Here is a 26298-nt window from a genome sequence, read left to right as displayed (position 1 = left end):
TTTTATAATTATTTAAACTACTTTTATATATAATTATTTTACTTCATAAATCTTAAATTCATAATTCATTTTTCTTATACTAACTCAATTCATAATTTAGTTCATACATTCTTTCTCGTACTTTTCAATAGTGCTAAAACAAATAATCTCATTTTCAAAATTTCATTTCAATTATTTACCCTATTAACAAAGCTCGGACTATGACAGATACGCGGATTTCCACCCAAACACACCAGATTGTCCAACCCAAACACACCCAGAATGTCCAACCCAAACACACCCAGAATATTTTAAATCTTCCATAACACACCAGTAAGGCATTAAGTGCCTCTTCGGATAAATCGAAGTATATAATAACAGAAACATCTTCTCGGCCGAACTACAATCTCCTCATCACATCACAAATCCAATAGCATGCCATTTGTATCAAATCTAGTCCGACAAGTTAATAGGGTATTATTTTACTTTTTCTAATTTCAATTTAATTTACACAAAAAATTTTAATACTCATTCAATTCAAATATCTATTATCTTAATTCATATACAAATTAATTTTCACACAAGTGTATACCATCAACACCATACAATTGTCACCATTTATTTATTTTTCAATCAATATACTTTTCAAATAATCACATACTTACCTCAAGTCTTACTTACCATACATAACAATTAAAATTTCAGCAATCAATAATAATTAAAATTTGAATTATAGTAATACACACCGTAATTCTCCCGTTTTAGTCCTCGATAACTTTCTCATTTCCTTTCGATGCTGACGTTTCAGGTTCTTTGTTGGCTACGAAATTAATAGTAATTTATATTATTATTTACAGCATTAATTATAATAAATAATTAAATTTCTAAACAATTCCTACCTTATTCCCAATTTAATCCTAACTAAACTTAATTATTTTCTTAATCCAATTCACTCTCTTTTTCTATTCAAATTTTGTCTAAACTTATATTTAACTATAAAATTTCCAGCATATTTCCCTAATTTCGAAATTTCTTCAATTTAGTCCCTTCAACATAAAACTTATAGCCTAGTTTACAATTTAATCCCTTAATCAATTCTAACTTAGAATTCATTCAATTAAATCCCTAATTCCATAAATTATCCAACATGAACCATATTTGGAAACATATAAACTCTTGAATTATCAACTTAATTTCATCAAAACTTATTTTAAAGCTTCTAAAATATCAAAATTAAGAGAAAAAGACTTAATTAAGCTTACCAATTAAACTTGAAGCTTTAAAATCCCAATTTCCCTTTTTATTTTCTTTCCCTTTTTCTTCCCCTGTTTTCGTTTTGTTCCGTGCTTCGTTTCTGTTTCTTTTGTTTTGTTTCTTTGTTTCCTTAATTCTTTTTATGCAATATTATTTTATTAACATAATATAATATTAATATCATATATTAAAATATCTTTTACTTTAATATTAAGTAAATTAATAATTATATAACAAGTGTACATATTTATATTATTACAAATATCATTATCTAATTTGCTTATCAAATAAAAATCTCATGATTTAATTAATACAATTCATAATTATAAAATATCTTTATACTTAAATTATAAGTAATTAAATATTTAAATTACAATTGTACCAATACAATTCTTACACATGTATATTTTATTATCATACAATTGTCTTCTATTTAATTTATTTAATAAAAATACTAATAATAATAATCTAATATAAAACCATAATGTTAATTAATAATTATAATAATTTAATATAAAATCATAATAATAATCATTATAATATATAAAACCTAAAAAAAATCTTTGATTTTATTTCACCAATATGCCGCCTCATTTGTAGTCAATGGCTTAATTGCCATTTTAATCCTTTCTATTTTCTATTGCTTTATAATTAAACTTTTACCATTTATTCAATTTAATCCTTTTTATTACTTACTCTAAATTAAGCTAAATTCACCTAATTAGATCCTAATTAGACACACCACTAGGCTCATGAATATTTTTAATAATTATTTTCGAACTTATTTCTCTAAGACGGAGGCCCTATAACTCACTTTTCTGGTGCCCGTGAATTTCGGGTTATTACACAAGTAGCTGGATTATATTTTAAGAAAAATTAAGTTTAAGCTTGAGTTTATCCCTATCCAGCTCGGATTAGACCTGATCATAGGTCAGGCCACCCGGTCCAGCTCGAAGGCCAGCCCAAAATGTGGGAGGGTTGGGGCAAAAATATAGGCCCAAAAAATGGGCTTGGACAAAAAAATAAGGCCCATTTAAAAAAGGGCCGAGCCTCGGGTAAGATATTTTTGGCCTAGGCCCGGCCCGACCTGAATTCACTAAAAGACAAAAAAAATTGCTCTTTTTTTTTCTGAATGTTATTTTCTTGTTGTTTTCTCTCTATTTCGCTACCATTTTCCTATTATGTTGCTACTATTTTATTGTTATTGTTTGGATATTGTATAAAACTTATTTTATTGTTAATTTTGTTATTATTTTAGAGGCATTTGCTTGTTAAATTGTATTTATCTTAGTGTTATTTAAGTCTACATATTTTTTAAAATTTATTTTCAATTTGTTGGGAAATATTTATTTTGATGTTTTTAGTATTTTTGATGTATTATACATATTTAAAAATTATATAAAAAATTAATATCAGCAGGTCGGGTTAGGCCCGAGTTTTAACATTTTTATTCGGGTCAGATTGGGGCAAAATTTTAGGCCAATTTTTCGGGTCGGGCCCGAGCCTAGTAAATGGGCTTGAATTTTCAGTTGAGCCCAGCCTGACCCGGCCCATAAGCACTTTTAACTCGGATAAACTTGAAAAGATTTGACTTTACAATTTTGGTTTTTTTTCTTTCTTTATTTTGGTATTACTCTAGGACTTTCAATTTTCACTTGAGTTTTTTCTCAGTCGGTCTTTTAAAGGCATGGACCCTTTATTACCCAAAAACTTGAAGGAATATTCCGCTTCTTCGACGACCATAAAATTCGAGCGCCCCCTCCTATTACTCCTTGGTCCAATCCCAATCAGAATTTCGGATGACCTATCATCTGGTCCTCTTCGCTTACAAATATTGCAAATCAAAAATCATATTTCAATGCGAGGAAGGTGCACGAATTGGGTGCGTCATCACTGCTTCCAACAAGTGCAAACCCGTTTGGTGGTAGTCCCTGATTGGTTGGAAATCAATAGACTTAACGAAAAGAGAGTGGTGCGAATATATTGAAACGAGAGCTTGTTTGGTTGCGGCTAAGGAAAAATGTCGGCTTTGCCAAGGTAAAGTGTACAACGCCGTTTTTAAATGCAAAAATCGCAGTAAGGGAGAAGGAGATAATGAATAAACGGGTTGAGAGGATTATACACGCAGCATCGTTTTCGAAGGAAAGCAAATAGGTATATTTTATCAAGTTGGATTATATAGGAGGGTCTAAACCAATGGTGACTAATTCCAGAGCTAATCAATATTTGGGCTCCGGTTCTCAACTTTAATTGTGAACCTTCACATGGGTCTGGAGTTTCAGTCAGTTTTTTTTTAAGCAGTAGCAATTCTAAAGTGGACAATTGTAGGTCTTGTACCACAATTGTAGACAATTTTGGTTTTTTTTTCTTTCGTTCAATATTTTAGTATCACTTTAGGACCTTTAATTTTCACTTGAGTTTTTTCTCAGTTGATCTTTTAAAGGCATGGACTGTTCATTACCCCAAAACCTAGAGGAATATTCCGCTTCTTGGACAACTATAAAATTCGAGTGCCCATTCCCATTACTCGGTGGTCTAATCCCGGCTGGAACTTCGGATGACCCATCATCCGGTCCATACATCCTTACCTTCAAAGAACTTCCTTTTTGGGTCGCCGCTTACAAATCCTGTGAAACAAAAATCATGTTTCAATGCGAGGAATGTGCACGAATTGGGTGTGCCATTATTGCTTCCAACAAGTGCAAACCCGCTTAGTGGCAGTCCCTGATTGGTTGGAAATCAATGGACTTAACGAAAAGAGAGCAGTGTGAACGTATCGAAACGAAAGCTTGTTTGGTTGTGGCTAATGAAAAATGTGTTGGCTTCACCAAGGTAAAGTGTATGACACCGTTTCTGAATGCGAGAATCATAGTGGGGGAGAAGTAGATAATGAATAAACGTGTTGAAAAGATGGTACACGCAACATCGTTACCGTAGAAAAGCAAATGGGTCTATCTTATCGGGTCAGATTATTTGAGAGGGTCCAAACCAAGGGTGACTAATTCCAGAGCTAGTCAGTATTTGGGCTCCGGTTCTCAACTTCAAATGTGAACCGTCACGTGGGTCTAAAGTTTTAGTCGATTTTTTTTAAGCAGTGGCAATTTTAAAATGGAAAATTATGGGTGTTGTACCACAATTGTGGACAATTGTAGTTTTTTTTTCTTTCGTTCAATATTTTAATCACTCTAGAACCTTCAATTTTCACTTGAGTTTTTTTCAGTCGGTCTTTTAAAGGTATGGACCCTTCATTACCTCAAAACTTGAAAGAATATTCCGCTTCTTCAGTGACCATAAAATTCGAGCGCCCCTTCCCATTACTCCATAGTCCAATCCCAACTGAAACTTTGAATGACCTATCATCCAGTCCATACATCCTTACCTTCAAAAACCTTCCTTCTTAGGTCGCCGCTTACAAATCCTGCGAATCAAAAATCATACTTCAATACGATGAAGGCGCACAAATTGGGTGAGTCATCACTGCTTCCAACAAGTTCAAACATGTTTGGTGGTAGTCCCTGATTGGTTGGAAATCAATGGACTTAACGAAAAGAGAGCGGTGCGAAGATATCGAAATGGGAGCTTGTTTGGTTACAGCTAGGGAAAAATACGTCGGCTTCTCCAAGGTAAAGTGTACGACGCTATTTTTGAATGCAAGAATACCAGTAGGGGAGAAAGAGATAATGAATAAACGGGTTGAGAGGATGGCACACGCAACATCATTACAGGAGGAAAGCAAATAGGTCTATCTTATTGGGTCCGATTATATGGGAGGGTCCAAACCAAGGGTGACTAATTCCAGAGCTAGTCAGTATTTAGGTTCTGGTTCTCAACTTCAAATGTGAACCGTCACATGGGTCTAGAGTTTCGGTCGGGTTTTTTTTAAGTAGTGGCAATTCTAAAGTGGACAATTGTAGGTGTTGTACCACAATTGTGGACAATTGTGGTTTTTTTTTTCTTTCGTTCAATATTTTGGTATCACTCTAGGACCTTCAATTTTCACTTGAGTTTTTTCTCAGTCGGTCTTTTAAAGGCGTAGACCCTTCATTACCCTAAAACTTAGAGGAATATTCTGCTTCTTCGACAACCATAAAATTCGAGCGCTCCCTTCTATTACTCTGTTGTCCAATCCTGAACAAAACTTCGGAGAACCCATCATCCAATCCATACATCCTTGCCTTCAAAAACCTTACTTCTTAGGTCGCTGCTTACAAATCCTGCAAATCAAAAATCATATTTCAATGCGAGGAAGGTGCACGAATTGGGTTCACCATCACTGTTCCAACAAGTGGAAACTTGGTTGGTGGCAGTCCCGAATTGGTTGGAAACCAATGGACTTCATGGAAAGAGAGCAGTGCGAAGATATCGAAATGAGAGCTTGTTTAGTTACGACTAAGAAAAAATGCATCAGCTTCACCAAGGTAAAGTGTACAACGCCTTTTTTGAATGCGAGAATCGCAGTGGGGGAGAATGAGATAATGAATAAACGGGTTGAAAGGATTATACACAACATCGTTGCCGAAGGAAAACAAATGGGTATATTTTATCGAGTCGGATTATATGGGAGGATCCAAACCAAGGGTAACTAATTCTAGAGCTAGTCAGTATTTGGGCTCTGGTTTTCAACTTCAAATGTGAACCGTCAAATGGGTCCAGAGTTTCAGTCGGGTTTTTTTTTAAGCATTGGCAATTCTAAAGTGGACAATTGTGGGTGTTGTACCACAATTTTGGACCATTGTGATTTTTTTTTTGTTTCTTTCGTTCAATATTTTGATATCACTTTAGGACCTTCAATTTGCACTTGAGTTTTTCTTAGTCGGTCTTTTAAACACATGGACCCTTCATTATCCCAAAACCTAGAGGAATATTCCGCTTCTTCAATGACCATAAAATTTGAGCACCCCCTCCCATCACTACGTGGTCCAATCCTGGTCGGAACTTCAAACGACCCATCATCCGGTCTGTAACAGCCTAATTTTCTGTGGTGCCAGAAACAGTGGTTTGAGACCACTAAATTTGACAAGTGAGTTTAAAATTTTTAATAATTATTATCTATGAGTTAAGTGTAATTTTAGGAAGACTTTTGAATTAATGATTTGTGATTTAGGGGAATTTATTAGGTAAATTGGGTAAAAAACGGGGTATTGAGACCTTGATTTTATAAATTGAGCTGTAAATATTTTTATAAATATTTACAGAGTGTCATTGAGTTAGTATTAAAGTTTCGTTAGGAAATTTTAACGTTTAGATAGTGAATTAATTAAAAAGAACTAAATTAAAAAAAATGCATTCTCGAGACTCTGTTCCTGTAAATCAGACTTGTAAATATTTATAAATATTTACGAAGCTAATTGTATAGTTAATTAGGTGTCGATTAAGTGAATTTGCTAGAATTAAAAGTAATTAGGTATAAGAACTAAATTGCATATAGGGTGAATGTTAAATTATAGATTGAAGAAAAATTAAAGGGGCCAAAGAAACAATTATGCCATTACTTAAAGTTGAGTTGACATAAGTTAGATATTTATAAGTTTATTATATATATATTATTATATATATTCTTAATGTTTAAGTATAAATATATATTAACTTAAATATTAGTAGTTGGAATGTATTAATAATAAAAAAGTCTGCTATCCTAGCATGGCATATTTTGCCTCTCTGGCACGTTTCTTAGGTTTCTTTTCTTCTGTTTTTGTTTTGTTATTTGTGACAGCGATCTACTTCAATAATCGTTGTGGTCTTGATTAGCACAGTAACTCCAAGGTAGGATTTTGAATCTAAAAAAAGTGGAAGCCGATTTAGCGGAATTAACTCTTAATGAAGATGAGGAAGAAGCCCTACAAATTCAAGTTGAGCCAAACATAATTAATTTTCCAACAATGAAAAGTACTATGGAAAATTTGTGGCATCCAATACGGGGGTTCAAATTCGAGATCTAAGAGAAACACGATTTTTATTTTAATTTTACCATGTTATGGTTATGGATATGGTGTTAAAAAGAGTTCTATGGACATTCAATAATCATTTGCTAGTTCTACATAAATTACAGTGGGGGAAAGATCCTTTAAAAGTTTCCCTAATCTTGTTGCCCTTTTGGGTGCAGATTCATTATGTTCCTATTGGCCTCTTTTCTGAAAATTTGGTTGTGCAACTGGGAAATTTCATAGGGAAATTTTTAGAATATGATGGCTCGAATCTGGAAAAAGAGAACAGAAATTATATGGGAATCAGAGTTCAGACTAATGTAAGGCGCCCGCTAAAAAGGAGAAAGCAGATTAGGTTTTACAGAAACTGCACATATGTAAAATTCAAATATGAAATATTGTCACTATTTTGCTTCTACTATGGTTGATTGGGTTATAACGACTCTTTTTGTGAAGCTAAGATGGTGTTAGGTATGGAGACTAGTGAAATGGGTTGGGACTTATCCTTAAGAGCTCAGTCCAAAATGAATCTAGCTATGAACAGCGTTTAGTTGAGAAAAGAGGGCAATTGGAAAACGAACGAAAACAGAAATGATGGTTCTTTGACAAGGAATTCTTTGTGGGCCGTGGGAGACAAAAAATTAGATTATGGACAAACTTTTAATCCAATTTTGGGATTCAACTTAGAGGACAAACTGATGGATGGGTAGTATTTGGGGGAAAAATATTATCAACTAAAACTATAGTTCATATGGAGCATGACCTGAAAGATAGAGTATTAATTGGATAAGAAGGAAAGAAAAAAGCTAGAAAGGAGATGGAAGAGCCAGTAGTAAAAGGTAAGTGTAGTAATACGGAAGTCAGAAATAAGATACTGTTGGAGATCAACCATTTATCATTGGCGACTGCCAAGAGGCAAGCCGACCAATCACAATAAAAATTTTACGTTGGAATGTCCGTGGATTGGTGAGCCCACGGACTGTTCGAAGACTTCGGCATACGCTGAAGGTACAAAATCCCCAAGTAGTCTTCTTTATGTAGACAAATTTATGCAAAAGTCAAATGGAAAAAGTTTGTTATACATGTGGTTATGCAAATGGGATTGAAGTCAATTCTGAAAGCACTAGTGGACGTTTATGTCTAGAATGGAGGAACGAGATTGGTTTTACGCTCCAAAGTTATTCCAAAAGACATATTGATGTGATGGTTGATGATAATGAAGCAAAAGGTAGATGGAGATTTACTGGTTTCTATGGATCTCTTTATGTGCAAGACAGACATAATTCTTAGGCAAACTTGAGAAATTTATACACTGGTGAGACAGCTCATTGGTTTATATACAGGGACTTCAATGAGATCATGTACAGTTTTGAAAAAAATAGGAGGTTTACCTCGAGATGAAAGAAGAATGGAAAGGTTCCGCAATGTTTTGTCAGTTTGTCAGCTAACTGACGTGGGGTTTTCTGGAAATTGGTTTACTTGGGAGAAGGGAAACCTACCTGAGACTAATATCCGAGAAAGACTAGATAGAAGAGTTGCCAACAAAGAATGGATGGCCATGTTTCCTGAGGTAATTATTTGACACTTAATCCACTCTTTTTCTGATCACTGTCTCCTTTTAATTAATACGAGAAAGGTTATTAAACGACCAAACAAAAAGAGATTCAAGTTCGAGGCATGGTGGTTAATGGAAGAGTCATTTGAAGAAAATGTCAAAATCAGTTGGGAAACATCTTCAAGAAATCTGTTGCAAAAGCTAGATATGCTAAAGGATGAGCTACAAAAATGGGATAAAAACAGACGATTAGAAAGACGACGGCGAAAAGATTTTCTCACAGCCATACTTTTAGAATTAACAGAAGCTAAAAGAGATGATGAAAAGATAGCTGAACTGATTGATGCGAAGATTCAATTGAATTTTGAAATTGAGAAAGATGAGCGTTATTGGGAACAAAGAGCTCGTGTTGATTCGTTGAAATTTGGTGACAAGAATACAACATACTTTCACAGCCAAGCAACACAACGCCGAAGAAGGAACCTTATCCATAAACTGAAAGATGAAGAAGGGAGAGAAACGAAGATTATTAAGGAAATAGAAAGTATTGGAGTTCTTATTTCCAGAATTATTTTCGTCAGAAGCAGGAAGAAATTATGACCATTTTCTATCTGGAATTGAAAGATGTATATTTAAGAAGGACAATCAAAGACTCACAGCACTATACACAAAGGAAGAAATTAGATATGCGGTGTTTGAGATGGGTCCTACAAAAGCCCCAGGAGAAGATGAATTACCAGCTGTTTTTTACCAGAAGTGCTGGCATATTATTGGGGATGATGTGGTCAAATTTTGTCTACAAATTCTCAATGATGGTACAGAGGTTGAACAGATAAATGTGACATATATAGTACTCATTCCAAAAATTGTCAATCTTTTTACTATGAAGCAATTTAGGCCTATAAGTTTGTGCAACGTGATTTACAAAATTGTGGCGAAAGTTATTGCAAATCAATTCAGAGGAGTTATTGAGATATGCTTTGATGTGGCTCAGAGTGCTCTCTACCAGGAAGGCTGATTTCAGATAACGTTTTTCTAGCCTATGAAATTCTCCATACACTGAATTAGAAGAGATTGGAAAAAAAAGGTTTTATGGAGGTAAAATTAGATATGAGTAAAGCATATGACAGAGTTGAATGGAGTTTTATTAAGGTAATGATGGTTCGAATGGGTTTCGCGACAAATTGGATAGATACTATTATGAAATGTCTAGTTTCAATGCCTTATTCAGTGGTGGTTAATGGGTGTATAGGAGAAAAGTTTCAACCGTCTAGGGGACTTTGACAAAGACATCCTTTAAGTTCATTTCTTTTTTTCATTTGTAGAGAAGGACTTTCTTGTTTAATGCGGCTAGCAGCTACAGAAGGATCATTAAAAGGAGTCAAAATCAGCAGATGAGGTCCGCAAATATCACATTTGTTATTTACAGATGACTACATATTGTTTAGCGAGGCGACTAGTAGAGGAGCCACACTATTAAAAGAAATTCTAAGGGAGTACAGGATCTGTTCAGGCCAATATGTTAACTTTGAAAAATCTACTGTCTTTTTTAGAAACAATACAGTAATGGAAGATAGACAAGCAGTTGAAAACATTTTGAGGGTACGAAGTTCAAATGACCTGAAACGCTATCTTGGACTACCAAATATGGTTGGAAGAAGAAAAAAAGAATCGTTCCAGATTTTAAAAGATCGAATTAAGAAGTGGACTGACAATTGGAGTGCCAGACGCCTCTCTTAAGGCGGGAAGGAAGTTTTCATAAAGGCTTGTTTTCTTTTACCAATTTCGTTATATGTTGAATTAGAGGGTATTATTGCCAAGTTTTGGTGGCAAAAGGGGCATGGGAAAAGAGGAATACATTAGTGCACATGGAGGAATGTGTATCTTAAAGGATAAAGGGGACCTTGGTTTTAGAAATTTTAGTCAGTTTAATATTGCTTTATTAGCCAAGCAGGGGTGGTGCCTTATTACTTATTCGAATTCGTTATTGGTGAGAGCTTTTAAAGCTAAATATTATTCGCAGTCAAATTTTCTTAATTCTCAACTAGGGAACTTACCTTCACTTACTTGGAGGAGTATCTGAGTTGTAAAAGGCTTACTACAGAATGGACTGGGTTGGAAAGTTGGAAGAGGCGATGGAATTTCTGTATGGAAAGATAGATGGATCAAAGGACAGATCACAGACGAACGGAGCAATAAAAACAATAGAATAGAGTTAGTATCAGACTTAATTGAAGCTTTAACAAGAACATGGAAGACAGTTAATTAAAAGTACCTTTCCAACAGAAATAGCTCAACAAATCTTGCAGAACCTTCTTTCGGAAACACCTTATGATGATTTCCAAGTATAGAGAGGGGAGCCATCCGGTAAATTTTTAGTAAGAAGCACCTATAAACTATTACAAGAGGCTAGCTTGGATCCTAATATTTTAAAACAAACCGATCTAAAAGATTTCTACAAAAAACTTTAGAATCTACAGTTGCCTACGAAGATTACAATCACAATATGACGTATTTCTTGAAATTATATTCCTACTCTTGTCAACCTAAGATCTAAACGAGTAACAGCTAATGCAGTGTGTCCTCAATGCAAAAATGGAAAAGAAGACAATATTCACGTTTTTTGGCAATGTCCTATAACAACAGAGGTATGGCAAATGTTAGGCTTCTCGTGGGTACTAAATAGCACGGGACTGGCTTACCTGGATCTTTAAGAGTTGCTGTAACATCCCTAACTCGTATCTGTCGCCGTAACAGAATTTCGAGGCATTACTAGGATTTACATATCATTTAACAAAAATTTTAATTAAATAGTTACCGATTTAATGCATCATATAAATAAACGTATTACCATTCAATCAATAGCTTGGCACTTGTCTAAGCATCAAACAACAACATTGTTAGTATACTTGCACATATTTTATATAAATTCAACATTGATATACTTATTTTCTAGACATGTCACACTTGAGTTTAATAATTGTCTCAACTTACATAATTTCCTTGTATCAACATATCAAAGATAATCATATATGTAAATGTCATGAAACATATCATTCTCTTATTGTTTCTTCATAAGCATATATCATTCATTTCATTATATCAATATTTCATGCACCATCATTTCCATATATTTTATGTATAATTATTTCAGTAATAGTTCAAATCAAACTTAATATAAATTAAATTCCATGTACCTATACTTATTTTGTTTATCTATCTTTATAATTATTTCATACAACTATTTTTTACATATATTTCCATATGACCAATTCTTGTAAACATTTCACATAACCATTTTTTACAACCAATTCATATAACCACTCGTCATCTGATACATATTACTTGAATATCAATTGTTCAACAGATGTCATAGTGTCTTTCAACTATGGTCTTATTCATTTCCTGTCATGTTGCCATGGTATCTTTCAACCATTGTCTTATTCATTTCCTGTCATGTTGTCATGATATCTTTCAACCATGGTATTGTTTATTTCCTGTCATGTTGCCATGGCATCTTTCAACCATTAAAATTCTAGAATTTATACTTTAGTCAAAAAGTACAGTAAAATCTTCAAATTTATCTCTATTCTGCTGTTTGACAGCTTCAACCTTTCTTTACTAAAAATTATCTTTTAGTACGGGATTCGGATGATGTTTCCGTTAATTTCTCTTGAAAATAGACTCATTAAGGATTTAAATATATAAATTTAAGCCCATAATTATTTTTATACAATTTTTAATAATTTTCCAAAGTCAGAACAGGGGAACCCAAAATCAATCTGATCTGGCGTCACATAAATTGTTATATCTCACAATTTACAATTTCATTACTTATACCATTTTTTTAGTGAAACTAGAACAAATAATCTTTAATTTCATATATTATTTAACCTTTAATTAAAACTTTACAATTTTTGGTGAATTTTTAAATTTAGACTATTGCTGCTGTCCAAAACTGTTTTAGTAAAAAATGTTGATTACTAAGTTTATAACACCCTTATTCTCTTTCTCTATAATATTTCTCATCACTTTCTCTTACTTCCCTTCACTAACATATTAAGAACATAAAACATTATGTAAGAAAACTCTACTATATAACATCATTTCCATGCTTTTTCAATAATAACAAGCTTAAAAATATATTGAAATCTTGATGTTCTTACTTTGTCCTATTGATTTCAATCTTTAACTTGACTTTCTCTCTCCTCCAACTTCTATTTTTTGAATCTAATTTGATATTCTAACTCCTCATAGTATCCTTGTCATCTTTCTCTCTTGATGGCTATGGAAATTCTTTTGATTTTAAAGTGAAAATGGTAAATTTTTGGTGAAAAGACCAAATTGTAAAAAACAGAAAATTTCTTTCTTTTCTTCTCTTCTAACGTTGGTTGCATATAAAAGATGGATGAGAATTCCTCATCTTTCTTTCTTTATATACTAATAAAATATCTTATTAAAATATTAAAAAAATATTATTTAATTAAATAATTATAAAATATCAAAATATCTCTAATATCATTATTGACTTCTAGAATTCTCTCTCTTTCTAATTGACCATTTTGCCCGTTATAATCTTTTAAAATTCTATCCTTGAGTCATCATTTAAATTTGGTAAAATTATAATTTAATCCATCATAATTCTTCATATATTCAATTTGGTCCTAATTTATCCATTTTCTTTAATTTCTAAATCATTCCACCCTTAAAATATTTACACTATTAATCCTTTAATTTTTTCATATTTATACTTTAACTCTTAAATTTTGAGTATTTACTCTTGTGCAACAAAACTTCTCACTTTTACAATTTAGTCCTTTCTTGAATTAATATATCATAATATACTTCCCAATACTTACATAACTCAAAATTTCCCTTTTTGTCACTTTATTTCCTTATTTCACTATATGAAGGATAATATCTTAATGTAAAAATTCTCAGAGTATTACAGTTGCTCTTCTGAACAGTGCCGAATGGTTTTCTGTGGAATATGGCTCATCAGGAACTCGAGAAACAGACTCATCCATGAAAGGAAAACAGAGACAGCAAGAGAGTTATCACAAAGAATACAAAGCTATATGGCTGAACTTATAGGTATAATAGAGAGATCAAGTACCTTGACCATAAACAAAAATCATAGTAGTCGAGAAATTAATACTAGGGCGGAGACCAAGTTTGGCGCAGCCTTCGATAAAAAAAACTTTAAACCGGCTTCAAGTTTGGTGGCTTGGGACTATTTGGGGGAACTTTTGGCATCAAAAACTGTATTACACTCAAATGTTCCATTGCCTTGCACAGTCAAAGCCTACATAGGACTACAGGCTGTAAAGTTAGGAATATCGTTGGACCTTCGCTCAGTCGTGGTAAGGGGAGATTCTCGCTCAGTCATTAAAAAAATGCCAATCACAAGAACAAGATAAGTTAGTCATCGGGGCGATAATCAGTGACATTCAAAGCAAGAAAGCATGGTTTCATGAAATTGGGTTCCAGTTTATAAACAGAACAGACAACGTCCATGCCCACAAAGTAGCAAAAGAATCTTTAAAGAAAGGAGAGGAAACATACCAGTTGAGAGCGAACCCAGACCTTTCCTATTTGAACCCGGAAGGACGATGGAGAATATGCCCAGATTAGAGAGGATTTTGTGCAGGAAGAATTGAATAGCAGAAATGAAAACTAAAAGAGAGGCTATTCGACTGCACAGAGAGGGACGTTGGAAATGATAAGAAGAGGCAGTTGGTGTCTAGCTGTGCCTTGGAAATCGGCTAAGCATTATTACTTTAGGTTTCCTTTTTCTGCAGCTTTAATTGAGTTGTCTTTTCATTTGATTTTGTTTATTTTAATTTAGGTTTTGTTTGTTAGGCCGATAAGTAAGATACAGTCCATAAAGTCAATACCAAAACTGGGCCTCGTAATGTGTTTTCTATTTTCTTCTTAATAATAAAAGCCCAGTAGAATTTACTTTAAAAAAATAGATTCAAATAAAAGAATAGAAAACCGATGTAGGACTTGGACGTCCAATATTTGATTGAAGTAAACCTCAAACTGAAAAGAGAAATTTTAATTGATTAAAAAAGCATGCAAATGAATAGGGTATATTAATAGATAAAGATGGAAGCAATGAAATTTGATTCAATTTTTACCAAGGCATTTATTTTTTATAACCATAGGTATTATTCAAACTGACAGTGATAATAATATTTGTGTATGTTTGTTTTTTCATTCTAAAAGATAGCATTCTATAATGAATAAGATTTGAAAACTTGGTGGTTTAAATTTGTAAGGTTAATTGAATGAATAAAAATGTTGTAGTCAAATGTGTGCGGTGACATGCAAATAGTTTTATGATTTAGGATTTTTGTGTTTAAATAAATTTAAGGTGATAAAGTCAAGATTATGATATCATCATAGTTTGAAACTCTGAATTTAGAACTGCCTATAAAATGGGGAGGGAAGAATGTTTTATTTACACAACTAAAGGAAGGAAATTAAGGAAACAAAATCCAAATTAATGATGCCCAAAATGAAGGCATTTCTTATAGCTTGCATTCTCTTGCTTTTCAGTCTTGCTATTTTCACTGCAACTGCCTCAGCTCGACCACTAGTTGCCCTAAGTAAGATCAAATTGCTTACTAATTAATTTATAGAAAATTTTTATCCTTTTAAAATTGCATCTTCATCCTTGTGTTTTGTGATTTTTTGTTAGTGAATTCCCTTAAAATTGCATCTTTAATATTAAGTATTTGGTTTTCGTGTTGATGCAAAAGGATATCTAAATATATTCAATTTGTAAGTTTTGGGAAAGACTATATTTGAAAAGTGATTAATATAAATCCTAGATTGAGTATTTTGATTGTCAAATTAATGGTATATGTGTCTGAGTGTTAAAACAAAGTGGGGTTTGAGTGGTGCAGAAAAGGGTAGCAGCCCAAAGCCAAGGCCAGGGCCGAGTCCTAAGTGTAGCATTGTAAACGGTAAACGCATATGCGTTTGACATCAATGATGATCCAACTGCTCATGAGGAAAAGAAGGGAGTCCTCATCTCGATCGTTTGTCCAATGTATCCACTACATATGCATGGGGTTTTTATCAAATAATATGTTTGGAGTATTTTGTAATTTACAGTGATAATAATATTTGAGGATGGGTTGCCTTTAATATTTTAGACATTAAAACAGCCTGGGTTTGATGTTTGATGCAGGTGAGGTTTTTGGTTTTTGGTTTTTGGTTAAGCAAACATTTCATTATTAGAATAAAGGGTGGAAATAAATAAGGTGAAAAGTCAAAAGACCTAAACAGTGACCAAAAGTGGGGGTGAAATAGTAGAATTTCCCTATTGCCTCTCATCCACGAGGAAACTACTATGAAAGCATCCAAGTCCATTCTATAAAAGCAGTCTCTTTCATATTTCTTTCTCCCAAAATTGGATTGCTAACAAAACTGAATTGCAATGAAATAGATTTGTTCCCAAGGATAAAAATCTTTTTCAATTTAAAACAGGTTACAGCTAAAATAAAAAATATGATTAAATCCAAACTCATGTAAAGCTGTATTTGATTGAAGTCAGTCAAATGAAATTTAATTTATTAAAATTATGCAAATGAATAGAGTTAATCAATAGACGACCATCACAGAAACATCTTCGACAACGATTTTATAACAAAGGTGGGTAGGATGTTTTATTAAAATCATTATTTTCGATTCTCTTCATTATTGATATTTATTATGATTGATATTTTATATTTGATTATAAGCTATCTATTTTTATTTTTTATAGAAGATGTATTTGATGATCAAATTAATAAAATTTATAATTATAGAAAATTAAAATTTATTAAAATATTTAAAATTAAGATTAAATTTATAAAATTTATAAATTCTTAAAATCAAATGTGTTATTATATAATTAAAAAATACCACATCATCATTCCCATTAATGATTTAATAGAGAATTACCAAAATATAACAATGAAATTGAAAGTTTATGTAATTTGACAACCAAAATAAAAACACCTGGACCTAAGTTATCCTACACCTTGGACTCTCCTTTCTACCCTTCAATAATGTTTATTTTTTTTTAAGATTTTAGTTTCAGATTATTACATCTCTTTTTTCTACCGTTGAATAAAATTTTGTTGACAGTAATTGCGGATTGCGATCTCGTATTCGTATGGGTTCGGATAACTAATAAAAACCATAACCAACAATTGCACTCTATATAGCATATCCATAACATGTGTCTAGGAAGAAGTTTACTTGGTTCGTATTTTCAACTATGTACAACAACAGCAGCAATAAAATGCACTTAAAGAATTACAGAATTGAAGTGAAAACACAGCATCTGATTTGTTCTTTTCAGAAATACATGTGGGGAGTGGTGAAAGGAGATATGAATGGTTAATTAAGAAGCCAACACTTACAATTTACGACATCAATGTGAATAAACCAGGCAATAAAAGCTTACCCAGGAACAGTAATTCATGAAACAGCTCTGCCATTTATTGGAGTGCGTTTAATTGCAATTGATCCGGCCGCCAACCTTCATATGTTAAAGGAAAAAAAAAAATGATCATTCATGAACTAACTCCGTCGACAGTCCTCAATCATCATCCCTTTCATACTCTTGGCCAACCATATGGCTGTCTCCCTTGGGGACACCTTGTCTTTCCCAAATGGCTTCAAAACAACTGACAGCTCTTCCAGTCTGTTATTTTGTAGTAACTCTGCAGACAATTCTAGAAGTCCTTCAAGTGCCTCTGCCCTTTGCCTATCACACTTGACATCCAATGTTTCTTTTTCTGCTGTCTCCTCTTCCTTCACCACCTCTGTTGAACCAGATTCTGCAAATGAGGAATTGGAGTTCCTAACATCTTCTTCCTTAACACCGCCATAACCTGAAACAATTGATTTTGAACTTGGTGACTTAAGGGTCACTGGACTAGTCATGTTTCTCATGTTCAATTCATCTTTCACTACATTTATGAAATTCCCAACATCCACATCCGGTTCCGCTTTTTCCATCCCCTGTTGCTCACTGCCAACACGGAAGCTACTATGCCTTATAACATGTATAACATCATCGAAAACCGGAGGAGAGGTCACTGCTGGTTTTTCAATTGTTGGGTTGTGCTCATTTGTTCTTTTCTCTGGCTGTGTGTTCTTTTGGGTAGAAGAAATTGGTTGGGAACTGCAAGGCATATTTCCTGCAACTGATGAGACAAGTTCCATCACAGTGAACTTGTCATCGCTGCTGGATGCAGAGGAAAGATTTGAACGGTGCATCATATCAAGTCTGCTACTAGGTCCGTTTGACACAGTTTCGTCCTTAATACTTGACCTGATAATGGGGAAATCTTCTTCAATAGTTGGCCCCCTTACAGGGGTATCTCTGCTACTTGACCTGCTTATCGGGGTATCATCCCAGCTGCTTAATATGCTTACAGGGGGATCATCACCGCTACTCGGCCTCCTTATTGAGGTGTTATCCCTACTACTTGTGTCGCTTATAAGGAGACCATCCCGTCTATTTACTCCGCTTAAAGGAGCATCGTTGATATAACTTGTCTGAATTAATGAAGCATCATGCCTGCTAATTGTCCAGCTTGAAGTGGAATCATCTTTATGAACATATATTTCTTCTGAAACCGCGCCTGGAAGGTCCACAGGGGCATTCAGACTCACTTTAGCATCAACTGAAGTAAAATGAAAAAGATCCTTGGTTGGACTAGACTCTTCAGTTGAAGACATGATTGATTTATGGTCATACCCATGGCTTTCTCTCAAAAGAACTTCAGGCTTGTCTGATTTCAGAGCAGGTGAACTGTATGGTGGATATGATTCCAAGCTCTTCATGTCGGTGATTGTCTCGTAATCATGCACCTGTTCTGTCATGTCGATGAAAGGGGCTGTTGCATCATCACATACCTCAAATGCTTGAATTGAGATTGAAGATGAGTCAGAATTGCTGCTATCTGTTTGCGCCGCCTTGGTACCTGCCATTAGAGCTATCTCAGCCTCTGGTTTTACACCCCTAGAAGCATTTGCAATGCGACCGTTAAGCATTTGACAAGGAATAACCTCACACTCCTGGTTTATCTCACTATATCCTAACTTTGGTCCGTTACTTGCCCCATTTGAAACATCACTTTCAGCATGTTTTATTCTTCCAGTAATAGGTGATCTTCTTGCAACTTTGGAAGGAGGAGTTGTTTGCCTAGGCTTAGAAGGTAGTACATCTTCAGCAACATGCGTCCCAGGCGCAGGCTGAGGAATCCCTTCATGTCTAGGTTTGGCCTTTGGGGAGGATTCAATTAAAGGTAACTGGATAGCAGAATCTTGCAAAATAAGCGAGGATATTGATAACATAATAGATTTAAATAGGAACACTTACTGGAAGCAGCCATACCTGGTGCTTCAAATGGTGTGATCCTGGTATCCTTTTTGCAGAATCTAATGGCAATTTTGTTGAAGCAACAGTTGGTGTATCTGCATTAGACTTTGAACTCGGACTGGGAGCAGGTGGTTTGAGAACTTTGGGTGATGCCTCTACATTATTTCTTTGAGTCAATCCACCTGCAGATTTTGTACGGCTGCCTCTCATTGGGGAACCGCTTTCTCTTACTTTCCCTTCTTTCAAAGCCATCATTATACTTCTGATGGTTTTTGGTTGTTTTGATTGAACGTTAGATCCCTGTTCCATACAAGAAGGTTTGGTCATTCCTTTTTCATCAAGTTTGCCTGTGGAAACAATGGGGCCATTCTCTTCTTTACTTGGCAGGTGCTGCTCAGTGCTTCCTTCCTCATCATTAGAAATTGAATCTCTGTCAGTGGCCTTACTATTGCTATTTGAAACCATTGTGGCAGTGTTTCTGTCACTTGAAAGTAAACTATCTTTATCACTGCATGAGCTATTACTGCTGTGACTCTCGGCCATATTTTTCCTATTATCACGAGATTCACGACCAGTGGAAATATGCTTATCCAAGGAGCAATTTGTTGAAGGGTAGCTGAAGGATGAACGATACTGATCAACATACGGCTGCAGATAAGGGTGCTTCAAAAGCTCTGATGCCTAATCAAAATGAAAATTCAAACTGTTACTTCGAACTCTTGCAGATGTAGAATTCTTAGACCTTTTTTTTTTGAGAAAGCATTCTTAGACTTTAAACAAAAAACTCTTACACTTGGTCGGTGCTCTGGATTCTTTCTTAGCATGCCCTTGATAAGTGTTTTCCTGTGTGTATTACATTAAACAAATTAATTATCATGTACAGAGGATTTAGAGACCTTAACTTTGTCCAAACATGTATATGAAAGAATAATTAAAAGAAAAAGAAAAAACAGACAAGGATATAAGAGCATTAGTAGAGCATAAAAAAATTATGCGTAATACTCAGGTCATCATGCACACAAACAATGGTGAGCTCTAAAATGCACATTAAGACTTACAAGGATGGAGAGTAACAAGAAGGCAAAGGGCCAATAGAGGAACGATTTATCTTGCTTATCAACCCTGCCATGTCCTAGAACAAGAAGTTTGATAAAAGTTATTCAAATTAAAATTGTATCATTTACGTGGTTAGTGGAAGCATAAAATTAGCAGTTGCAGAAAACCTCTCAAATGAGAGGAGGACATTACTTTAAACCAGTCAAGTAGACAACCATAAGAACTTTAAAGCACTGTTTAAAAGAGACGAGCATTGAATTCATGAAAACTGTTTTTTTTTTTTTTTTACTAATTCCTGGAAACTGTTTGAACCTAGCACAGGATTACTGCTCGTTCCTAATTAAGATAAACAACAGATACAAAGTTTTGCTACATTTGTTAATGGTGAATATTTCACAACAAGATAAAAGGGAGAAACTAGAACTCTTACAGTTTTCTTGTTTTAATATAATATCAAATGAAATACACGCTACTTGCCAAAATGGATATAATTACACCTAAAAGAAGGGTTAATGTAAACCCATTCCAGGATACAAGAAACAGATTCGACCAAAAGAAATGTGAGAACTCTTACAAATGCTTTAAAAGCAGGGCGATGAGCAGCCATCTCATACATACAGCATCCTGTTCAACAAGAAGCGGTTAAAAAAGAAAAATATTTACCCATGTCAAACACATATTTAGGAAAAGACATACCCAGAGACCAAATATCAGACTTGAAACCATAAGGAATATCTGCGAGCAGTTCAGGACACATGTAATAGGGAGTTCCAACTACCTGAGCCATGTATAAAACAACTATTAAATTGCACTGAAACTACAAATAATTAGCATTTTCTTATATAAGGAAAAATAAATAAACAAATGAAAAAAAATGATATCAAAGGTATATAAATTTTGTCTTCACTGAAAATGGTCCAAGTATGGTTGGTCGTCAATAAAAGGGCTTAAGTACGCCTGGTTGTAGACTAGTGGTCATTGTCATGACCCCCACCATTGGAGGTTGAAGATGCAAGTTTCAACTCCCTCCTCCCCACTGGCTTTTGTCCAAACGTTCCGAGTATCAGGTATTGGGGCTTGAGGAGTACAAATCTAACTCTAAAGATACTGTTCATCTTCGTACACTTACTAATATGGAATATCCTTCTGCAGTTTTTAGCTTTTTTTTTTTGATGTTAAACTACTAATGCAAGGTGATGTCATCTAAGCTATCGATGTAGTGATGTCAAACCCTAGACATTCCTCCCCAACCCACCATCAATAATAATAATACTTGCCATTCAAAAGTACATCCATCCAACCGTCAGATATAAGCTTGGTAACTGGAAGTTGCATGTATGTATTCTCAATTTTTCAGCAACTGAAACATCAATCCCAGAATTAGCAATTGATTTTTTTGTAATTTTTTATTTTTTAATAACTCAAAAAAGCAAGTGATTGAAACTCTGAGTTAGCACCTTAAGATCCAAAGTTTGAGTCTTAATATTGACATCTCCTCCCCTTAAATTGTAATGTAAGCTAAAAAGAATAATCAATTTTTTTTCATTTTAATTCTTTCCTTGAAGAAAAAAGTGATTACCTATGTTCATTTGGTTGTTCTGATTATAATGATCATCTTGCAAGCTGTGGCACACCGAATTATATTAATTTCCGATTCTATCAGTTCCTCAACAATTGGAGCATTTGATGAATTAGATAGTTTATTAGTAACCATGGTTCGATGCAAGATTTTTGCTATAGAACGTATGGGAAAATTGAGGTATCAGTAAACAGAAAATAAATATTAACAAATCTCTACTTTTAAGCTTAGTAGCATAAGCTTAAATGCTTAATATAGAAAAATGAACCCAAAAATCTGTTCCATCCTTGGAGGTGGATGAAAAAGATTAAAAACAAAAAGCATATAAAAATTTCATTTTATTACATGGTACATACCGAGGAAGCCAAATCATCTGCCTTCAGAGTCTTGGCAAGTCCAAAATCCCCTAAACCAGTACAGACAAGGGATAAATTTGTTGATAACAATATGAAATTAGGTAGGAAATCTAATATAGCTCAAGGATGAAATGTGAGAGAGGGAACCTGTAGAAAACAATAAGAAAAGGGAAAAGACGAACTCACCAAGGCGGACATTTTGATCTTTGGTAAGAAAAATATTGGAACACTGAAAAATATAGTGCCAAAGTCAGCCCATACATCATTATGATACCAGAAAGGCTAGTCTAAATTTAAAACAAGACCTTTAGGTCGCGATGCAAAACAAAATTTGAATGCAGATATTCAACAGCCAGAAGAAGCTGCGCAAACCATTTGCAGAGTTTCTGCACAACGTTTACAGTCATGGGTGTTAACTTGCAAGTCATAACTCACGAAGAAAATAACTTTAAAATCAACAAGGCATTAAATTACCTCCTCGGGGAAATAGACTCCATTAGATTTTTTCATCAATTCAGCACTGTTAAAAAGGAACAACAAAAGGAACAATATTGACACATTTAAAAAATTGCTGATATTGAAGAACAAAAAGCTCTGAACCAAAGTTCACCATACAAGCTAGGAAACTCACATATCTCCACCTTCACAGTATCCAGTAACAATGCAAACATAGCAACCCTGCATTACAGTAAAAAAAACTCAAAATCAACATAAAAAGAGGCCAGTCACAAATTAAAAAAACTATTAAGTAAAAGTAGATTTTGACTCGAGATTCCTAACAAAAGAAGTAGTATCCTATGATCGTATCTTACTTTCTCAACCCAAGCTTCCTTAAATTCAACAATGTAAGGATGCTGGACTCGTGATATAAGTGCCATCTACATTCCACAAAAGTCAAACAAAGTTATAAACTGGAAAACGTAAACTTTCTAACATTACAGATTGAATTAGTTAAACAAAGTAAACTAACTTCTTGATGTGCCGATCTCCTGCAACGCTCCGTTTGCCGCGCCAATCTGATCTTCTTCAGTACATACCTGGAAATTATAGAAAAACAAAATTTAACGCATTATTAAAAATCCAGAAAGTGAGAAATTAGAAAATTACTTCTTATTCTCGGATTTGTGGTGAACGAGAATGGCAGCGCCGAAAGCACCGCGGCCGATCTGTTCCATGATCTCGTAATGATCCATTCGAGACTCCATTGCTTTTAACTCTTTACTTGTTCTTTTTCTTTTTCCAAATCAAAATAACAAACAAAAAGAGCAATCAAGACGAAATAAAGAAACGAAAATCATGATTCTTCAAAGACATCGAAATCTTCTCCTCCATTTTCCAATGCTATTTAGTTCTCTTAAGCTTTCTCCTTCACTTCACTTCTATTCTATAGCAGGAAACAAGAGGACAACAAATTTGAAGCTGTTTTTTTCAGTTAGGAATTTTGTAGAGTAAGAGAAGGTGGTTAAGTAACTAAGCAAGATAGTTAACCAAAGGAACAGCTTAATTAACTCTCTCATTAGTTAATTATTTATTTTGGGAAAGTGGGCTGAGAGGTGGAGCTTATGGGATTAATTTGGAATCCTTTGAATTTAATAAACATTAAAGTGTTGTAATATACCTAACTTAAATAAAAATAAGATAAATTATACATATACCCATCCAATTATGATTTTTTTTAATTTTAGGCACTTTAAAATAAAATTACAATTTAAGTACTCACGTAAGAGGTGATCATGGGCCGGGCCGGGCCCAAACAAAATTTTAGGCCCATCTACTAGGCTCGGGCCCGGCCGGCCCGAAATAAAATTATTAAGCCCGAGCCCGGCCGGGCCCGGCCCATATTAAATTTTTTTTCTTATTTCATTAAATAAAAAATTTTAAAAATATAATAAATCAAATATATTTAAAAAATATTAAAACAAATATTAAAACAAATAAAAATAATACTAAAACAATTTTTAAAACAACACACAAATTAACAATATAATAAAAAATAGTTATATTAAAAATTTAAAATAATTAAAAAATTAAAAAAATAAATTAATATATAATTTGGGCCGGGCCCGGGCCAAAAAACTCTTACTCGAGATCCGGCCCGTTTTCTAAACGAGCCTCGTTTTTTACCCAAACCCATTTTTCGGGCCTATATATTTACCCAAAAAACCCTCCTATTTTTCGGGCAGGCCGCCCGGCCCATGATCAGCTCTAACTCACGTTACATAATTCAGTTGTTTTGGTCATTTCATTAGAATCACAATCACCAAGTTGACATGACAGTTAAAAAATTTGATATAATAACAATTTTAACCCTCAATTTTTATATATTATACCAATTTAATCATAATTTTAAAAAATTAATTCTCAAAATTTACAAATATTTTTAATTTGATCTTAATTTTTAAAAATTCAAAAAAATAAATAAATACATAATATTTTTAAAAAATATAATAATGTATTTAAATTTTATATTAATATTAATATTAAATAAAAATAAGTATATTAATATTTTAAAAAAAAACTCCCCAACCCCATCCCTCTTCCCCACCGGACCTCCCCCACCCCGGTCCCTCCACCCACAGCTATTGCTTTCTCAATACATTCATCAATCTTCGTAGCGAAAGGTCTTCACCCTCAAAGTCCTGTGCCGAGGAGTGGGGAAGAGTTTTTTTGTTTTATTTAATATTAATATTAATATTAATTTATTATTATATTTTTTAAAAAATATTTATGTAGTTTTATATATTTCTTTGAATTTTTTAGAAGTAGGATCAAATTAAGAATATTTATAAATTTTGAGAGTTAAATTTTTAAAATCATGACTAAATTAATATAATTTGTAAAAGTTGAGGTCTAAAATATATCGATTTTTTTAATTGCCATGTCAACTTGTCGTTTGTGATTCTAATAGGAGTGACCAAAATGACCAAACTATGTAATGTAGATACATAAATTGAAATTTTTTTATTTTGTGTGTCTAAAAATAAAAAATTATAATTGAGTAATTATTTGTGCAATTTACCCATAGAATAACATTTTCTGTTTTGCTTATATATTATATTTATTTTATATTTTTAGTGGATTTTAATGTGAGGCGGGAGCAATTAATGTAGTTGGCATTGAAGGCCCACAACTGAAGTGCACTAAGTTTTTCGGCTTCTTCTTTTTCTCCTTACAGACAAGAATGAAAAAAAAAACTGTTGGAATTTACAAGAATGAAAAAAAAAACTGTTGGAATTTCTTAAAGCAAGAAAAATGACGTTTACGTTTTTAAAATTATTTGTATTCAATTTCATTGTTTTTCTTTATGGATATATAATTTATATGGCTCATAAAATATAATAGTGAGAATTTTTAAAATGTGAATAATTAAAATTAAAATGATTTTAATTATTTTACTAAAATAAATGGTTTAAAATAAACATTTAATACTTCAATTGATTAACCTTAATAATCCTAATATTTTACTTTTCATTCTATTTTTTTTAAATATAGAAGTAAAGATTATAAAAAGAATTTATCTTAAGACTTCGATTACATGGTAAAAAAGAAGAAGGGAAAGATTGATTATTGCTGGTTTTATTTTAATACAGTATAAATATAAAATCTAAACTTTAAAACTATTTATTTTTATTTAATGATTAAAATTATTTTAATTTTCATTATTCTTATTTTAAAAATTCTTACTATAATTATTATCCCATAATACCGTATTATCAAATTGATGATAAATAATACATGAACACCATAAATTTAATTAATAAAGTGTATCATATTACATTTATGTTTACACTATAAAAAATTATCCTCAACTCAAATAATTAATCTTAAAATAAATATAAAAATATAAAAAAAATTAATTAAAAAAATAACAGCAAAAAGTTACACCATCCGAAATAGTTGAGAAATCCAAAGCAATGATTAGTGTATAATATAAGTTAGCAGGAGATAAGAGTGACTTGCAAAACCTTATTTTAAATAAATAAAAGAATAATGGTAAGCTTTTAATGTTATATATCATTATGGAAAGATGGAGCGTTGTTTTGTTTGAGCAGGATGCAGCTTTTCCCCTCCCTATTTGTAAGAGTATTAACATGCACCGGTTCTTAGGAGAATAAAAATTTCCTTCCTTGAAATCAATGTTAAATAATACTGACATGGATGTCTTAGATGGCGCCTTCCCATTGGCCCAGTTTGTCTCCCACGCT

General features: G+C 33.2%; 1 protein-coding gene and 2 long non-coding RNA genes across 3 annotated transcripts; 1 reads left to right on the top strand and 2 right to left on the bottom strand.

Annotated features, from left to right (window-relative positions):
* Positions 1 to 13572: 13572 nt before the first annotated feature.
* LOC107959221 (uncharacterized) lies at positions 13573 to 14622 on the bottom strand. The gene is made up of 2 exons (XR_001700777.2): positions 13829 to 14622; positions 13573 to 13730 (listed from the first exon to the last, which is right to left on the bottom strand). It is a non-coding gene; the product is annotated as an uncharacterized lncRNA (long non-coding RNA).
* A 557-nt stretch (positions 14623 to 15179) lies between these two features.
* LOC107961378 (uncharacterized) lies at positions 15180 to 15870 on the top strand. The gene is made up of 2 exons (XR_001701277.1): positions 15180 to 15326; positions 15627 to 15870. It is a non-coding gene; the product is annotated as an uncharacterized lncRNA (long non-coding RNA).
* Positions 15871 to 16902: 1032 nt separating this feature from the next.
* Positions 16903 to 23672, bottom strand: LOC107959222 (serine/threonine-protein kinase Nek5). Its single transcript, XM_016895221.2, has 14 exons — positions 23201 to 23672; positions 23064 to 23130; positions 22906 to 22971; positions 22725 to 22771; positions 22568 to 22613; positions 22399 to 22479; positions 22280 to 22322; positions 22094 to 22143; positions 20855 to 20936; positions 20733 to 20782; positions 20161 to 20234; positions 19894 to 19945; positions 19118 to 19783; positions 16903 to 19032 (listed from the first exon to the last, which is right to left on the bottom strand). Exons 1-14 carry the CDS (start codon positions 23296 to 23298, stop codon positions 17293 to 17295), a joined length of 3162 nt encoding a protein of 1053 aa, XP_016750710.2. The 5' UTR covers positions 23299 to 23672; the 3' UTR covers positions 16903 to 17292.
* Positions 23673 to 26298: the final 2626 nt, after the last annotated feature.

The sequence above is a fragment of the Gossypium hirsutum genome, chromosome A05 (genome assembly GCF_007990345.1).
Source record: "Gossypium hirsutum isolate 1008001.06 chromosome A05, Gossypium_hirsutum_v2.1, whole genome shotgun sequence".
In the NCBI taxonomy this organism is placed as follows: domain Eukaryota; kingdom Viridiplantae; phylum Streptophyta; class Magnoliopsida; order Malvales; family Malvaceae; genus Gossypium; species Gossypium hirsutum.
Note: the sequence above shows the minus strand (reverse complement) of the source record. Positions and strands in the feature narration are given on the sequence as shown.